This window comes from Sinocyclocheilus grahami, unplaced genomic scaffold (genome assembly GCF_001515645.1).
Source record: "Sinocyclocheilus grahami isolate Dianchi unplaced genomic scaffold, SAMN03320097.WGS_v1.1 scaffold55.1, whole genome shotgun sequence".
In the NCBI taxonomy this organism is placed as follows: Eukaryota; Metazoa; Chordata; class Actinopteri; order Cypriniformes; family Cyprinidae; genus Sinocyclocheilus; species Sinocyclocheilus grahami.
Window position 1 is genome coordinate 1,576,679 of NW_015505234.1, and position 17,104 is coordinate 1,593,782.

A 17,104-nucleotide genomic window follows, 5' to 3' on the forward strand; every position below is an offset into this window, starting at 1 on the left:
GCTAGTAGCAGGATTGTAAAATGAATAGATGCGATTATGATCATTTGATAAAATGAAGAGAGCTCGTTGGAGATAATTTTACTTTGTTGACTGTTTCCTATCCCGTCACGAAGACCGCTGAACGAGACTCTTTAAATGGTTTCGTGGTGCTCGTTATTGTATTTTAAAACACAATTGCATTGTTTTCAACGGACATTATGGCATTTAAAATTAAATGATCCCAAACGTAACTGTGGCGCGTGTGGCTGTGCTGCACAGTCAGTGAACCGCTTCCATCGGTGCTGCTGCAGCAAAACACACTGTTGCTCACATGAAACATTATCATGTGAGTATTATGACCAGTACTTAATTTGATCCTGTTCCGGAAAATGTCAGATTTAGAATTTTTGCGTTGCGGTAGGCCTATTTGCTTTTAAAAATCTGGCATTTTCAGTGCATTAGATCGTGACAGTGCATGCGTGCATACGAGACGGAGCGAGCGCGGGTTTGGCTAGATGTATTTGGAGCTTATTGCTCACGTCTCATTCGGCACAAATCCAAATGTTTCCATATTCGTAATGTATTTGAATGTTAAACTATTATTTATAATGTAAACTAGGCTTGTACTTTACACGCATTCGCATATAGACGGAAAAGATAATCCTCTTCACATGAGCAAAAACGTCCTTGGCATAACAGCAGAGTGGACCGGTATACTACGGTCTATTTAAACTGACCAGTGTAACCTTTTATGTTTGGTTGACTGTATTTTATTTTGATAATGAACAGACTGAGATGTAAGTTTGAATTGCTATAATATGTGGGGTGTGTGCACGCGAGGCGCCGGTGCGATCGAACAGCTGAAACATAAAAAAACTCAATTTTTGGAGTAAGGTATACAGGTGCATCTCAATAAATTAGAATGTCATGGAAAAGTTCATAAATTTTTTTATAACTCAAATTGTGAAACTCGTGTATTAAATAAATTCAATGCACACAGACTGAAGTAGTTTAAGTCTTTGGTTCTTTTTTTATGAAAACAAATGGTTATTTTCCTATATATAATATAAATAAATATATACATTTTCCTTAAAGCATCCCATTTTGTCCCAGGGCTTGAAAACCTGTGCCCTAGGCTAGTTAGGTCCATGCAGAAACATGCATGAACGATGCTCGTAGTTGTGGCATCACCGTTTAGTGACATCATTGAATGCTCCGGGAAAACGTATAGTCAAGTGTCGGTCACAGTGCCTTTTAATTGCTGTTTTGAATCCAGTAATTATTTATTTACAAATTATAAGCTCTGATTATGACAAGTGTGGTATAAAAGCTTTGTTTATTAGAGGAATAATTGGTTAGCTGGAAAATTTTACATCGCGACCATGCTTTTGGATGACGTTCGAGCCCATATAGCCTACATTTATGCGGCTTTGTTCTTGGTCACGAATTTCCACAAATTCAATAATATTTAGGCATTGTATCTTTTCCTAAATCCTCACCGTCCTAACCCTCTAATTTCGCAGATTTATTTTTTTGTCATTCACTTTTTATCACTGTCTTCACATCTAAATGAAATGAAAGATTTAATGGCCATGAATTAAATCATGGGTTAAGGAACAAAATTGATGAAACATAGACAGTGGCCACAAATTAATAAGTCGTAGGAACGAATTAACAAGTTGTAGGAATGAATAGCCTATCTGTCCCGTGTCCTGCAAAGCGCAGAGCCCGATATGAAAGAATTATCTGGGGAAATTACTTAGTTACTACATTTCTATTGCTCTATTGCTTTAAGAACTTTGTGTTGTTTCTATTTTAATGTACTTTTAAAGTTTAAATCACATTAAAAGCTTAATTTGTACATTATGAATGAATGATGATTCATTTATATACCATCTCCATCATTCACAGCTGCTCGCACGTGTTTTGCGCACGAGTCGCACGCAGCCAAAAATTTAACAGCTTAATTGACCATCGATAGCTTATCTTATCAATTATCGACAATTAATCGATCATCGATTAATTGTTGACATCCCTAATACTAACAAATTGTTACTTTTTAGAAGCAACTAAAAAGGTACTGGTAGTATGTACAGTACTATTACTATAAAAAAACAATAGTTATAGTAAGTATAACTCTGGCCCTTACCAGGCAGTCTAGTTGAGACACTGGACTCTTGCTTCCAGGCTGACTGATGTCCCAGATTTTAACACAGCCCTTGCCACCGGTGTATACATGGCGAGTGGGATTGCTTATAGTCACAGCACACACCACCTCTCCATGACTGAGTGTGTTAATCTGACGGGCGTGGCGTGGGATCCCTGGACCAATGAGAGCATCTGGAGGGAAGGGCACAGGCTGCATCTGTCCGTCAGCGCTGACGTGAAAAGAGTAGGCTCTGAGAGAGACAGACAGAGAGAGAGAGAGACCTCTTTAGTAATCTAGTAGTCAACAGTGCACTGATTGAAGTGGGTTAATTAAATCAATTACAGCCATATGAGTAAGTAGTCTGAAATGAGGTATTAAGAGGTGGAAAAGGTTGAGCTCTTAAGCACTCTCACGGAACCGTTACATAAATAGTGTGGGGAAAGAGAACAGTCTAGCGCGGCTATGAGTTAGTCACGATCATTTAATCTTTGTTGGACACTTACGGTTTTCCTCCAGAGATTGAGGTGAGGCTGGCAGGGAGGCCGGGAGCTCTCATATGAGGATGCTCGAAACCCGCCTACAGAAACAAAACAAAACATGCTGCATTAGAGCAGTGATCTGTATTAAAACACACATTACAAACACCACAAGCATAAAATACACATTACACAATACACAACCTGTGCATAGATAAACTCTATGTGCCCTATGTTAGCTATACAATAGCTGTATGTGGAAAAATCTGTGAATTAATCATTATTTTTCAATAAATAATGTTGATGAACCATTTGATTAAGTTCACAGAGCCAGTGTGTATGATACACTTTTGAATCTAGTTCAGAGAATTACTTCTGTACTATTTTGATTTTTTTTTTTTTTAATTAACTGTTGCATTTTTTTGAAGCTTGAAAGCCTCAGTCCCCACTCATTGTTTATGCATGGAAAAAACATCCAGTTCAATATTTACCTTGGCCTTTCACAGGTTTGGAACAACATAAAGGTATGCAAATAATGACTATTTAGATTTTTGTAGTGTGAAGTATTCCTTTAACTTGACTACATCAATGTATACTGCAAAACCGAACATGCAACCACAGAGGAATGACTCGTGCCCTGCTCCTTCATTTAACCGAAAGGATGAAGCAATCAGACGGCAGGCAGTCAGGTAGCCTGAGAGCCCAGTCAATGTAACGCTCATTTCACACCCAGTCACACACACTACATCACCTCTTGCTCTCCCTCCACTCTCAGGTTGGGGGCTTTGGGTGAGAGAGAGAGATTGAAATCAAGCACGAAAATAAAAAGAAATGAGAGGAAGAAATTGAGAGAGAAAGGTAAGGTGGGGCCTACTTTGGAGTAGAGGTTAGGAATCTTTAGGCACCTCAGTATTTGATTTAAGTTTCAGGGAGTCACAATCTGATTCCAAAAACATTCGCAATACATCTCAATTTTTCAGCTGCAGCATAGTGGCACAAATCTTTGAGGAGATAATGTGGCCCGTTGCCAAATATCATGTATAAAACATGCCTATATATAACATATCTGAGCTGCCAATCAAGCAGAATAAGCAGATACGTTTTGTGCAGTAATTCCACATTAAAGCAACCATAAATGTTGTTTTTAAAGAGCATATTGATTATTAATTTAAAAATCCAATTGTGAAGATTTCCAGAAAGATCTAGTATCTTGATGGATCCGTAAAGAGTTTTTTCCTGTACCCGTACTTTGAAGGTGCTTATTCACATTCATACACGCAAATACTCACCATGGGTGAGCGTCCATAGGCAGCGGCAGCGGCAGCGGCTGCACTCATCTGAGGAGAGATATGAAGGCCGGCATAAACTCCAGGGCTGGTCAGAGAACCATTCATCTCATGGTGGCTCATCATGGCAAAGGGAGTTGGGTAAGAGAGGGGGCGCAGAGCAGGGGCGGCTGCAGACATAGACACACAGCCAATCATAAATCAGCATCAGTCAACCACGAGGAAAGGAGTTTACATCGCGACCATGCTTTTGGATGACGTTCGAGCCCATATAGCCTACATTTATGCGGCTTTGTTCTTGGTCACGAATTTCCACAAATTCAATAATATTTAGGCATTGTATCTTTTCCTAAATCCTCACCGTCCTAACCCTCTAATTTCGCAGATTTATTTTTTTGTCATTCACTTTTTATCACTGTCTTCACATCTAAATGAAATGAAAGATTTAATGGCCATGAATTAAATCATGGGTTAAGGAACAAAATTGATGAAACATAGACAGTGGCCACAAATTAATAAGTCGTAGGAACGAATTAACAAGTTGTAGGAATGAATAGCCTATCTGTCCCGTGTCCCACAGCCCTGCAAAGCGCAGAGCCCGATATGAAAGAATTATCTGGGGAAATTACTTAGTTACTACATTTCTATTGCTTTCCATGTTGAAGAACTTTGTGTTGTTTCTATTTTAATGTACTTTTAAAGTTTAAATCACATTAAAAGCTTAATTTGTACATTATGAATGAATGATGATTCATTTATATACCATCACCATCATTCACAGCTGCTCGCACGTGTTTTGCGCATGAGTCGCACGCAGCCAAAAATTTAACAGCTTAATTGACCATCGATAGCTTATCTTATCAATTATCGACAATTAATCGATCATCGATTAATTGTTGACATCCCTAATACTAACAAATTGTTACTTTTTAGAAGCAACTAAAAAGGTACTGGTAGTATGTACAGTACTATTACTATAAAAAAACAATAGTTATAGTAAGTATAACTCTGGCCCTTACCAGGCAGTCTAGTTGAGACACTGGACTCTTGCTTCCAGGCTGACTGATGTCCCAGATTTTAACACAGCCCTTGCCACCGGTGTATACATGGCGAGTGGGATTGCTTATGGTCACAGCACACACCACCTCTCCATGACTGAGTGTGTTGATCTGACGGGCGTGACGTGGGATCCCTGGACCAATGAGAGCATCTGGAGGGAAGGGCACAGGCTGCATCTGTCCGTCAGCGCTGACGTGAAAAGAGTAGGCTCTGAGAGAGACAGACAGAGAGAGAGAGAGAGACCTCTTTAGTAATCTAGTAGTCAACAGTGCACTGATTGAAGTGGGTTAATTAAATCAATTACAGCCATATGAGTAAGTAGTCTGAAATGAGGTATTAAGAGGTGGAAAAGGTTGAGCTCTTAAGCACTCTCACGGAACCGTTACATAAATAGTGTGGGGAAAGAGAACAGTCTAGCGCGGCTATGAGTTAGTCACGATCATTTAATCTTTGTTGGACACTTACGGTTTTCCTCCAGAGATTGAGGTGAGGCTGGCAGGGAGGCCGGGAGCTCTCATATGAGGATGCTCGAAACCCGCCTACAGAAACAAAACAAAACATGCTGCATTAGAGCAGTGATCTGTATTAAAACACACATTACAAACACCACAAGCATAAAATACACATTACACAATACACAACCTGTGCATAGATAAACTCTATGTGCCCTATGTTAGCTATACAATAGCTGTATGTGGAAAAATCTGTGAATTAATCATTATTTTTCAATAAATAATGTTGATGAACCATTTGATTAAGTTCACAGAGCCAGTGTGTATGATACACTTTTGAATCTAGTTCAGAGAATTACTTCTGTACTATTTTGATTTTTTTTTTTTTTAATTAACTGTTGCATTTTTTTGAAGCTTGAAAGCCTCAGTCCCCACTCATTGTTTATGCATGGAAAAAACATCCAGTTCAATATTTACCTTGGCCTTTCACAGGTTTGGAACAACATAAAGGTATGCAAATAATGACTATTTAGATTTTTGTAGTGTGAAGTATTCCTTTAACTTGACTACATCAATGTATACTGCAAAACCGAACATGCAACCACAGAGGAATGACTCGTGCCCTGCTCCTTCATTTAACCGAAAGGATGAAGCAATCAGACGGCAGGCAGTCAGGTAGCCTGAGAGCCCAGTCAATGTAACGCTCATTTCACACCCAGTCACACACACTACATCACCTCTTGCTCTCCCTCCACTCTCAGGTTGGGGGCTTTGGGTGAGAGAGAGAGATTGAAATCAAGCACGAAAATAAAAAGAAATGAGAGGAAGAAATTGAGAGAGAAAGGTAAGGTGGGGCCTACTTTGGAGTAGAGGTTAGGAATCTTTAGGCACCTCAGTATTTGATTTAAGTTTCAGGGAGTCACAATCTGATTCCAAAAACATTCGCAATACATCTCAATTTTTCAGCTGCAGCATAGTGGCACAAATCTTTGAGGAGATAATGTGGCCCGTTGCCAAATATCATGTATAAAACATGCCTATATATAACATATCTGAGCTGCCAATCAAGCAGAATAAGCAGATACGTTTTGTGCAGTAATTCCACATTAAAGCAACCATAAATGTTGTTTTTAAAGAGCATATTGATTATTAATTTAAAAATCCAATTGTGAAGATTTCCAGAAAGATCTAGTATCTTGATGGATCCGTAAAGAGTTTTTTCCTGTACCCGTACTTTGAAGGTGCTTATTCACATTCATACACGCAAATACTCACCATGGGTGAGCGTCCATAGGCAGCGGCAGCGGCAGCGGCTGCACTCATCTGAGGAGAGATATGAAGGCCGGCATAAACTCCAGGGCTGGTCAGAGAACCATTCATCTCATGGTGGCTCATCATGGCAAAGGGAGTTGGGTAAGAGAGGGGGCGCAGAGCAGGGGCGGCTGCAGACATAGACACACAGCCAATCATAAATCAGCATCAGTCAACCACGAGGAAAGGAGCTGAACTTGGGAGCAGGGAGATAAATCTCAATCAAAGACCTGCCTACACTGAGCTACTTCAAAGATGAATTTATGAAAGCTGCTTTAAGCTCTGTTAAAAAGGCAAGCCTAAAAATTTGCTGAAGCTTTGCAAAGCCCTCCCTTTTTCATTACAATATTGGCTTTGCGTTGTGCTGCATGCTTGCACTCCAAGTGACAGTATAGAGTGAAACGACATGTCTGTGGACTCTGATTATGAACTCACCAAGAGCTTCCATTGGAGGCTTGCCTAGGATGGGCCGCAGCCCAGGGGTGGTGCTGGTACCCGGGGTGGGGGCATCGTTACGAGGCGTGGGGGTGTTGGACTTCAGACCAGGCGTGGAGGATTTGTCATTCTGCAGATGGGAGAGAAGAGAGGGAAGAGAAGAAAGGGAAGAGAGATAGAGAAAACAGAGTTAAAATCCCTCCAAACGAGGCAGCATCCAGGCAGAAGATTTAAGTGCCGGCAGAACCTAATCCAATCCAATTCTGACAAACTCACTACTCCTACGAAACTATAAACCCTGCTATTTATCCCCAAACCCATTACTGCTACAATGGAGATGAGGCTCGTTTTATCCTTCCCTCGCTTCTTCCTCTAATCTTTTTTTTTTGATGCAGAGGCCCAGAATGGTTAAACGCATTGAGTTATTAGCAGGGAAGACACGACTGATCCAGCTATGGGAATGCATTATCCCTGACATTTACAGATGTATTTAAAGCCAAGGCTGGGAAACAGACATTCACTCCTGAGCCATTAGAGAGAGTGGAAGATCACAGGGCATTCAAGCTTCCCTAGCTGCCCCCTCCCATCAAACCCTTTTCCTCAAACATATCCTATAATTGTGCTTCAATGGCACAGACCCAGATTCTATCAAATCTTATATGCAGCGCCGCCGATTATTACAGTAGCAAAATCCGGATAAATAGAGCTGATACACGTAAATGCAGCATTTGGTATTAAATGTAGCCTGTGTGTATGTGTGAGTGAGAGAGATCCGTACATGGCCGTGCTCCTTGTTTTTAGAGGAGGGGGTGCTGCCGGAGGAGGCCACAGAGGCAGGGCTGTTGGGCGTATCCTTCTTTGCTGGGCGGGGCTTATCTATGCCATTCTCAGGAGGGGAGTGGGCAGGGCTGCCTCTGGGTGTGGCAGGGTCCTACAGCACAAAAATATAACAGGAATGAGTTAAATATCGAAAATAACGTGTGTAAGAAATGACATTTCAGTTAAATTAATAAAAGCACATGACATTTTATATTTAATATTTTAATAATTTAGTTGCAACATAAAATGCGTTTCTCACCTCGTTGGAAACATCAACCACCAGATCATCACTTTTGTCTCCGTCACTGTCCTGAAAACACAACAAGCCATCTAGTTAGCATCCCTTTTTGGGATTTTGTTACAGAAGAATCTTATGTTACAAGTCCATGTTACATTACTCACATATCGGCTCATGCTGTCCTTGTCTTCCACTTTGCGTTTCTTGGAGTCCAAGCTATAATCGGAGGAGGCGCGGTGTTTCTCGCTGGTTGTGCGCAGGCTGTCTGATGGAGAAATCGAGTTGTTCTGAGAAGGAGAAAGAGGGGAAGTATTCAAATGTGCCATCAGACTGCAGACTTTAACCCAACTCATTCATCTATACAAGTAGATCTATCAGTGGGGATTTAACAGTGTTTTGTTCCACAAGAACTCCAAATTGCTTTTAAAATATCCTGAAGGCCGCATCAAGTCCTGATTCCAGTTTATTTCTGGTGACAAATTAATTATTTAAGTTTAAAGTAAAAAACAATTACCATTACAATGACAGGTACTTCACAGCTGTCGGATCTGAAGTAGGTCTGTGCGATATGGACAAAAATAACCTATCGCGATTTCTTTGATCAATTTTGCGATTTCGATTTTAATCACGATTTTGACACACACAGATATGCTTTACAGTCATAAATGCATTCAGTGTGAATTCGAAACATATTTCCAAAAGAAAACCAATTAGAGCTTTATCAAAAATCTGTAACATGTCTCTAGAACAGACGTAAGGCAAAATAATCACAAAGTAAAGGTGTAACAAAATGTCTCTAGAATAGACATATGGCACACAAAAAAAAAATCCTGTGTCCAGGGATTTTTTTTTGCCATGCATTGGTCATAGAGCTCTTTGTGGCGTTGCCTCAGATGTTGAACTAAGTTCACACGTACTCCGTCTGCAGTGCATATACAGCCTATGTGTATGCGGTGCAGAAGCAGCACGGACTCATTTTGCTTTCGCACAGGATGCGTTTGCAGTCCGCTCCTGATCCACGGCTGTTTATCACAAACACAACATTTATCAATTATTTTAATTTCAAAACCAAAGTTGTTTCTGAAAATGCTTTTTCAGCATTGTGATTCTCTTTTATCACAGTACAGTAATACAACTTTTCATATACATATTCACGTTTAAACTCAATAAATGTAACTTTGTTTAACTACCACCACGAGTGCCATCTATTATTGCCTTGTTTATCTAAAAGTGCACTTTTCCTTGTTTTAAATCTAGCCAAAAAGCCATGTGTTGACTGTGAAACAGTAGACTTTAATTATATGCATTTATGGTCTAATTACTAAATTTCCGTGCCAATCCATGTTATTTTTTACTGCGAATAATGCACTGTCACTTTCAGCGCGTGCAGCACAGCAGAAATAGATTCAGTGCAGAAACGATCGTAGCATGACTGCTGCAGACGCACCGCTCCTGGAGCGCACTGCCGGAGCGCAATCGTGTGCAGTGTGAACACTCTGATCCGTTAATATGGGCGCGGACAAAATATGCACCACAGACAGAGTGTGTGAACCTGGCATTACGTTTGTATGCCCGCCCGGTCTGTTCTGTTCTCGTGCTCCATTTAGACGCGCTGCATTCTGATTGGTTCGGATAGCATACTGCGGGAGGTCGGGGGCGTGGAAAATCGTGCTATAAAGCGATTTAGAAATCGCACACGTTCAAATCCCGATTTTTTGACAATTTCGATTAATTGCACAGCCCTAATCTGAAGGAGATCCAAGCTGGGAAATCAACAGCAAGGAGGAAAAAAAAAAAGAGAAGGACAGAGTTGCTCTTATCACTCCAAAACCGCACACTTAAAAAGCCAAAAGCGATTTATCCATTCCAGCAATCTGACTCGAAAACCCAAAACAGGCCTAACATAATACAGTCAGACTCGCCATGCCGTATCTAACAACCCACAGTAGACTAAACACAGAAAAATGTGCTGGCTGCACTACAGAGTAGACACCATTAAACAGACCAAAGAGGGGCTTGTTTTCACTGCCCCACCACTCTCCCTTCCTTACCCCACCTCACTCCCTCCATCTTCTAAAAGAGACAACAAACAGCTTCAGGAAGACATGAACAACACATTAGTGTCAAACAACAGCCCATTATCTGTGAGAAGTCCGACTCGGGCTGTGTGTGTGGGAGCATGTAATAGTCATTGATTCCTGTAGCGTGTTTGGACATCTCCCAGTACCCTTCTCTCAGCACATTGTCTACCAGGACGGGTCTGCGGTCCTGGTAGACAATGACTACAGGACAGGCGAATGGAAAAAGGGACTTATATTCCACAGGAAATGGTGGGCGACTCTGTCTGTGGTCACTGTGCATACGTTGCAAGAATATTTCATGAATTCACAGTATTTAGCAAGCATGCTCTATATGCAAAAGGACTTTGAGTGCTATCTGGGCACTTTCTCAAAACAATCCCGCTCCTAGAGCTTTACTCATCCCGTCCCAAGAGCCTTCACTCAGTGTGAGGCAACAAGATTGACAGAAGGAAAATGTGGCCAGATCACAGGAAGCGAAAAAGGAAACTAAGCTGAGAAGATGAAGTAGCAGACTGGGCCGAACACCCAATAGTCTCGGTCTCTCTCGCTCTCTTTGCATGATGTCTGACCTTCTAAAGAAATGCTTAGCGTGATTCATTAAGAAGAATCACCAGTGTGCTATCAGATGACCTTAGACAATGGCAGCGGCGAATACACAACAGCGCCTGGACTGCTAACCACCAGAGGAGCTCCCCTTCCTTCAGACATGACTGCACCCATTCAGGCCTCGCCGGTCCAGCAGAAACCCAATCACACGGCCACAATCAGCCATCAGAGAGATTTAAGCCCCGTCGAATAAATGACTTTTACAAGGGCACGGAGATGAGAGGGAGGAAAACAATTCCTGCGCCTGTGCTCATACATATTTACTGCGCTAGCAAAAGAGAGCGGCGAGGGGCTGTAAACAAGTGGAGGGGTGGGTAGGATGGGAGAGGGATAAAATAAATCCCACAAAGGAGGGAGGGAGTCGACATCGTCTATAATTGTGATGAAATTATAGAGCTGCGCTAATCTGTGTGCTGTAATACGAGTCATTTCCCATCTGTGGAGAGATGCGAGTGCTTATTTCATAAAAAGCTTGTTTCTCTATTAGTCATTTTAATGAACGCAGATTACCATTTCGTGCACGAGTTTCAGGATGAAGAATCTTACTTGACATTTACATTAATGGAAATTTTCTTAGGCATGAAATGGGCCAAGAGGTGCTTTTCACCCAGTAAAACTAAGACATATTTGCTCCGTTTCAAAACCTAGTGAGCCGCCTACGGAGGCAACATTAAGGCATCATTTAATTATAATGCATCCTAGGACAGTTTATTTTAAGCCAAACACTAAATAAAACCAAAATGGCAGAAAAAGTTAGAAAAACATATGCAATGTATAAAATGTACAGTAATATCTCATTCAATACAGAAAAGTATTATCATTGCATTATCCAATGTTTAGCAACATGCTAACTCCCAACTACTTAAAACAACTGAATCAAAACTTCCATACAGAGTTGCTGTCTGTGTAGGCAGCTAACTAAGTTTTGGAACACAACTATTAAGAGGAAGAGGACAACTGAGATAGCAGGAAACCTGATACTCACCGTGCTCTCTGTAGTCAGCAGACCCCGGTTGGTGTTGAAAGACAGGCAGAACGGCAAGACAAAACAGAGATAAACAGAGATAAAAATAAACAGAGATAAACTGACAGAGTTAAAAGTAGATTTCATCAGCAGGAAGTATATTGCTGATATGTAAACAATACGGCTAGCAAATCATTAGCATGCTTCTTTTATTAACCTTGCCGAGTGTCATGTGTATGTTCAATCGGTTTATACACTCTCTATACAGTTCTTCTCTAAAAATTGGCTGCATCCTTAAATGGCAAGCCATGAGAGTAAAGTACTCTTATAAAAGCAAACCTAAGATGGTCAATAATGACAGCAGCCTATAAGAGTTAGAATAACAATGAATAGGGTGGGGGGTGGAGGTTATGAAACAAGCGTTTGATTCACACAAGAGGTCTAAATGGCTGAGCGACTTATGTTCCACTCTTTTGGCTTTAAATGAGAGCAATGTGTGTGTCTGCTCCTTACCTCGGTGCTCTAGGTCATGGTGGTTTTTTTCATCCTTCACCGGCAAGTGTGGCTGACTTCCCAGGGCTCCTAGAGCCAGCAGGCCCGAGCCAGAGCCGGTGACCGGTGGGATTCCTGGTGGCTGAAGGCCAGAAGGGTGGGGAGGTAAAGCCATGGGGCCGTGGACAGCGTGAGAGAGGTGCTGGGCCTGGAGCTGCTGCTGCTGTGGAGAGACATAAAACGAGTGGGCCAGAGGGAAAAGAGTAGAGAAATCCATGCCACAAACTAAACACACAGCTTCTGGGCGGCCAATTCAGAAGCACAGGTGGGGGTACAGGCATATTTATGTCCTCACATACATGCAAGTCATATTTGAGGATCCTGCAAACAAAGCCGTCTTTTATGTTGCTTGGATCTTAACCTGAAAATATTAAATCTTGGGAGTGTTGTGGATCTAGTCAGTTTACATTTCAGGTTCCTGCTCAACAGTAACAAACTCGGTGGAATATCATTAAAAAAAGCATGTAAATTCACTCATTACATAATAAAACTCTCACACTCTCCAAAAGATTCGTCAAGCCCTATTTAAAATACAGTTTAAAGACAGCAGGCGTTGGAATGGTGTCAGCTCATTGGCTTAAAACCACCTGCTCCTTAGCCCCATCAAAACGCTGGACGGCTATATTTACTCCCCTCACATTTGGGTCTGGTTATTACACAAAGTATGAGTCACTCGAGAAAACCAAACTTTAAACACCACTCCAACAGCAGCTGGGCTCAGCTTTGTGTGTGTGCGCGAGCGTGTTGAGTGGCGGCGGCAGCCAAGAGCGAGGGGTCTTGTTCTGGCATGTGTTCAAGCCTCCAATACCTCCATCAATATTTTAAAAGCTTGGAGGAAACTGATGAGAGTTAAAAACCACTCAGCATGGGAATAGAGCAGCTTAAAGCAAGGTTAAATAATACTTAGCAGAGCCACCAGTAAAGAAAAAACAACAACAACAACAACAAAAAAAATCACAGCCATGAAAATTTATTAGCATCCACGGGAATAATGAATTATTCAAATGGCTGTTAGAGCACGTACCGCTCAACTTTTCACAGACCTCACTAGTCAATCAATGACCATTTACGGTGATTCTTCCAGAATCCCGACATGTTTTTTTCCCACTTGATGTGGAAAGGGTAGATGTTATTGGCTATGTAAGGCGATCACGGTGGTACAACCTTTCAGAATTATCAGCAGGTCATTAATGCCATGCCGTAAGTAAATATCAATACTAAAGGCTTATTTATAAGTCTGGAATGCTCCAAAAGCTTGCCCTTTCCAGTGGGTAAATCATTATTAAGATGTCCATCACAGGTCCTTATTCGGGGTGAGTATAATTGCTAACAACTTTGCGGATTATTTGCACAACTGGCTGTATATTGAGACTCGGGGCCTTTGAGATTGGCAGGAGAGCAAATGGTATATAGAAGAGGTACACTTGGGATTTGAACCTGCAACCTTACCCTCCCCAACACAACAGAGCTGTCAAGCCAATTATGAACTGTGCCTCAGAGTGTGGATCTGTGAGGAGATGTGATAAGGGAGTGTGTGTGAGGTGTGTGTGTACTGAGGCACTAAGCGTGGGTGGTGGGTGCATGTTCTTGAAGAGGGAATGAAAGAGCAAGAGAAAAGGAGAGAGATAGTGAGACAAGAGTGGAAGAGAGTGATAGTAAGACAGAAACAGTGTTGGTGCTAGGGTGTTCATGTGAATGTGTCAGGAAGTGAAATGAACCGCTAGTGTAAAAAAAAGAGGGGGAGGGGGTTAGTATGTGTGGCTTCAGAGATGACGACTGACCACATGGGAAATTAAAGAAGCCGTTGATTCACGGGGGAGAACCCTCCCTGCTCATTCCAGCTAATGAGCCACTGATGTGTAATATGCATGGACAATAAGAGAACCCTCATTAGAGACCCAGCCATGAAGACAAGAATATAAAGAAATAAAATGTCTCCAGTAATTTAATATTCCTGCATAAAGACTATCTCAACTAGTGCTAATCTCTCCCTCTTACAGCAAAACAATGAATGCAGGCCCAGTGTGAACAATTAACAAAGAATATAAAAAAAAGATAAGTGGCTAAATCAGACAAGCGCCCGCTTCTATTCTCAGGTGTGTATGTTAAACAACCCCATCCTGAGTTTAGTGCTGTAACCATGCAACATGCAGGCCTGAGGGAATTCAAAAATATAAAGTCCCATGATTTGCCCTCTTGGAAACAAACACACTTAATTGGGCCCACAGCACAAGTTGGGGCAGTCTTAATAGAGATCTATCCATACATCCACAGCAGACGACTTATGGTAAAACTGGCTGCCCACTGGCTGGGCAATATAGTTAAAACAATTCTATCTTGATGGGTTTTTTTTTGGCCTTTGGGCAAAATTCAATACATATATCTATAGTATATATATATATATATATATATATATATATATATATATATAGTTGCTCTGACATGGCTGAATTCTCTTTTAATTTGAAGAATCGACATTTCAATCAAACAGCCAATTAAACTGGCTGTTTTCAAAATGTATAAGTAAAACAGTAATTATCCAGTAAAAATTATTTCCATTTCATTTCCATTGCTTCATTAATTAAACAGCTATTTTTTACTAAAACATTTTGAATCAAACTTACCAACTCTAATGCCATATATATTAAAGAGTCCAGTGTTTCCCCTGCCATTATATTAGGCACCAAAAAGGCCCCCCCCCCCCCCCCCCCCTGAAGGTCAAGTTCATTTTATTTTCTCCATAGTGCCAGATCACAACAGAAGTCAATTAAAGTTACCTTTCCTATAGAACAGGTCTATACCTTGTTCTTTTATTAAACAAACTAAATAGCCTTATGTTATTTATCTTATTTACACAACGGCATGTCAATTCTGTCTCTACATTACATGGTCGCGCTCTCTGCATCGCGCACAGCGGAGTTCCGCCCCGATGCGCGCAGACAAGTGAGCACACTCCCACTCCCACTAGTATTTGTGAATATTACGCCGCAAAAAGACTATTTAAATATGAATTCTGCGTGTCTCTGTGTTAATGAATGGCGCAGAAGCGCGGATTTGTTTACTACTCGTACTGAAGCGCGTGTGACCCTTCCGGTGATATTAACCTCTGCCGAAGCGCGTGTGACCCTTCCGGTGATATTAACCTCTGCCATCTCACTAATGAGGACATAAATACATGAACAACATCTCCAGAACTGCTCTGAGAGTCACTTCTTGAGCATTTTACCGTTTCATTTGAGTAAAACTAGCGTCATATCATATAAACACAGGAATGTAAAGGTATTCACGGCAACCCGTCAAAATAAAAGTTCGGTTTAACTTGAAGACATTGCGGCAGAAATATATTACTGTTGTTCAGTAGAATGTACATAATAGGCTACTACTACAACTAAAATTATTAAAACCTTATCTTTTAGGAATAATCATACAAAATTTCTTCAATATTTTAATTGTAATATTAAATCCCCTTTATTTTCCAAAAACAACATTTGTTAAATTTTTATTAATTAAAAGATAAATGAAATGACTGTTTTATGCCTTAAAAATGTAAATACAATACACAGAATATCTGAGGGAAAAAAATCATTAGGCTATTGTAAGAATAAATGATGTTTTAATGCTTTCAAATAATTAGACATGCTAAAACAGAATTTGGTAACAATAAAACATAAGGTTGGAAAAAATAAAAAATTTCATAGGGTCCTAAACGTACAATTTTTGTTAAACTTTTGATAAATTGATGTTAAATTGTTTAAGTTTCATGATTTTAATTAATTAGACATGTTTTTTGATTAATAAAATTTAATTTAACCATTAAAAGTCCAGAGTCCAGAAAAATTTAAATGGAAAAAAACAGAACCCCCCCACCCAAAGCCGTAAACCTAGGGGAAACACTGGAGTCATTCAAAGACCCTATTAAAAGTCACAAGACAAGGAGGGATCACAAACTAGTCTAATGTCACGCTCTATGGGAAACTTAATGATGAAATAAAAAGCGGATTAAAATCAACAAGATATTCACTGAGGCTTAGTTTAATACAGCCAGCAAATAAATATTCAATACCACTAAAAGCTTCAAACTCAACCACAGCCTATAAACTTGTGATAACCAGAACAGGCAAAACAGAACAGGGAAGTATGTGGAGAAAGAACTGAAGACAGTATAAAAAGTGTATAGAAATGCTTATGCTTTTCTAAAATAAATAAGGCTAGGGTAGATAAACACAAACTGTTGGTGAGGGCAGAAATGCTGAGCTGCCGAAGGAGGCCATCTTAAGACCTCTGATCAAAGTCATAGCACAGCAGAAAAAAAGCCGCTGCCCTAGATGCATCCTATTACCGGCCCTGAGGTTCATCAATAAGAGATGCTGGTGGTTTCTGCTCTGAGAGAGTATTTTCTGTGTGTATGTGTAGCTCACACCTCACCTCTTCCTTATACTATTTATGAGGACTCTGGCACCTGTGTGAGTGCACACACATGGCCTACTGTGTGAAATACAAATGTCCAATTCAAAGAAGAAAAATAAATAAATAAATAAATGGTAACACTTTACTTGAAGGGGTGTGCATAAGACTGACATGACACCTTCATAATCATGACATGACACGTCATGAATATGAAGGAGGTTTTATGCATGTTTATGAAAACTGTCATTAAGTGTCATTCGCTCAGTTATGTAATTTTTAATGCAAAGATG

General features: G+C 40.5%; 1 protein-coding gene across 6 annotated transcripts in view; it reads right to left on the reverse strand.

The window, feature by feature from the left end:
• The window catches only part of LOC107583757 (protein groucho-2-like), a 48,671-nt gene that overhangs the window by 5,699 nt on the left and 25,868 nt on the right, over window positions 1–17,104 (reverse strand). For 4 of the 6 annotated variants that reach the window (XM_016270061.1, XM_016270064.1, XM_016270060.1 and 1 more), the window contains 9 exons: window positions 12,369–12,570; window positions 11,877–11,884; window positions 8,369–8,491; window positions 8,226–8,276; window positions 7,926–8,078; window positions 7,148–7,277; window positions 6,677–6,843; window positions 5,415–5,488; window positions 4,910–5,159 (listed from right to left, as the gene is read on the reverse strand). In XM_016270061.1, coding sequence (XP_016125547.1) covers window positions 4,910–5,159; window positions 5,415–5,488; window positions 6,677–6,843; window positions 7,148–7,277; window positions 7,926–8,078; window positions 8,226–8,276; window positions 8,369–8,491; window positions 11,877–11,884; window positions 12,369–12,570 — 1,158 coding nt within the window. The remainder of the gene's footprint in view (window positions 1–4,909; window positions 5,160–5,414; window positions 5,489–6,676; window positions 6,844–7,147; window positions 7,278–7,925; window positions 8,079–8,225; window positions 8,277–8,368; window positions 8,492–11,876; window positions 11,885–12,368; window positions 12,571–17,104) is intronic. The other 2 variants (XM_016270065.1, XM_016270063.1) reach the window with 1 other exon arrangement.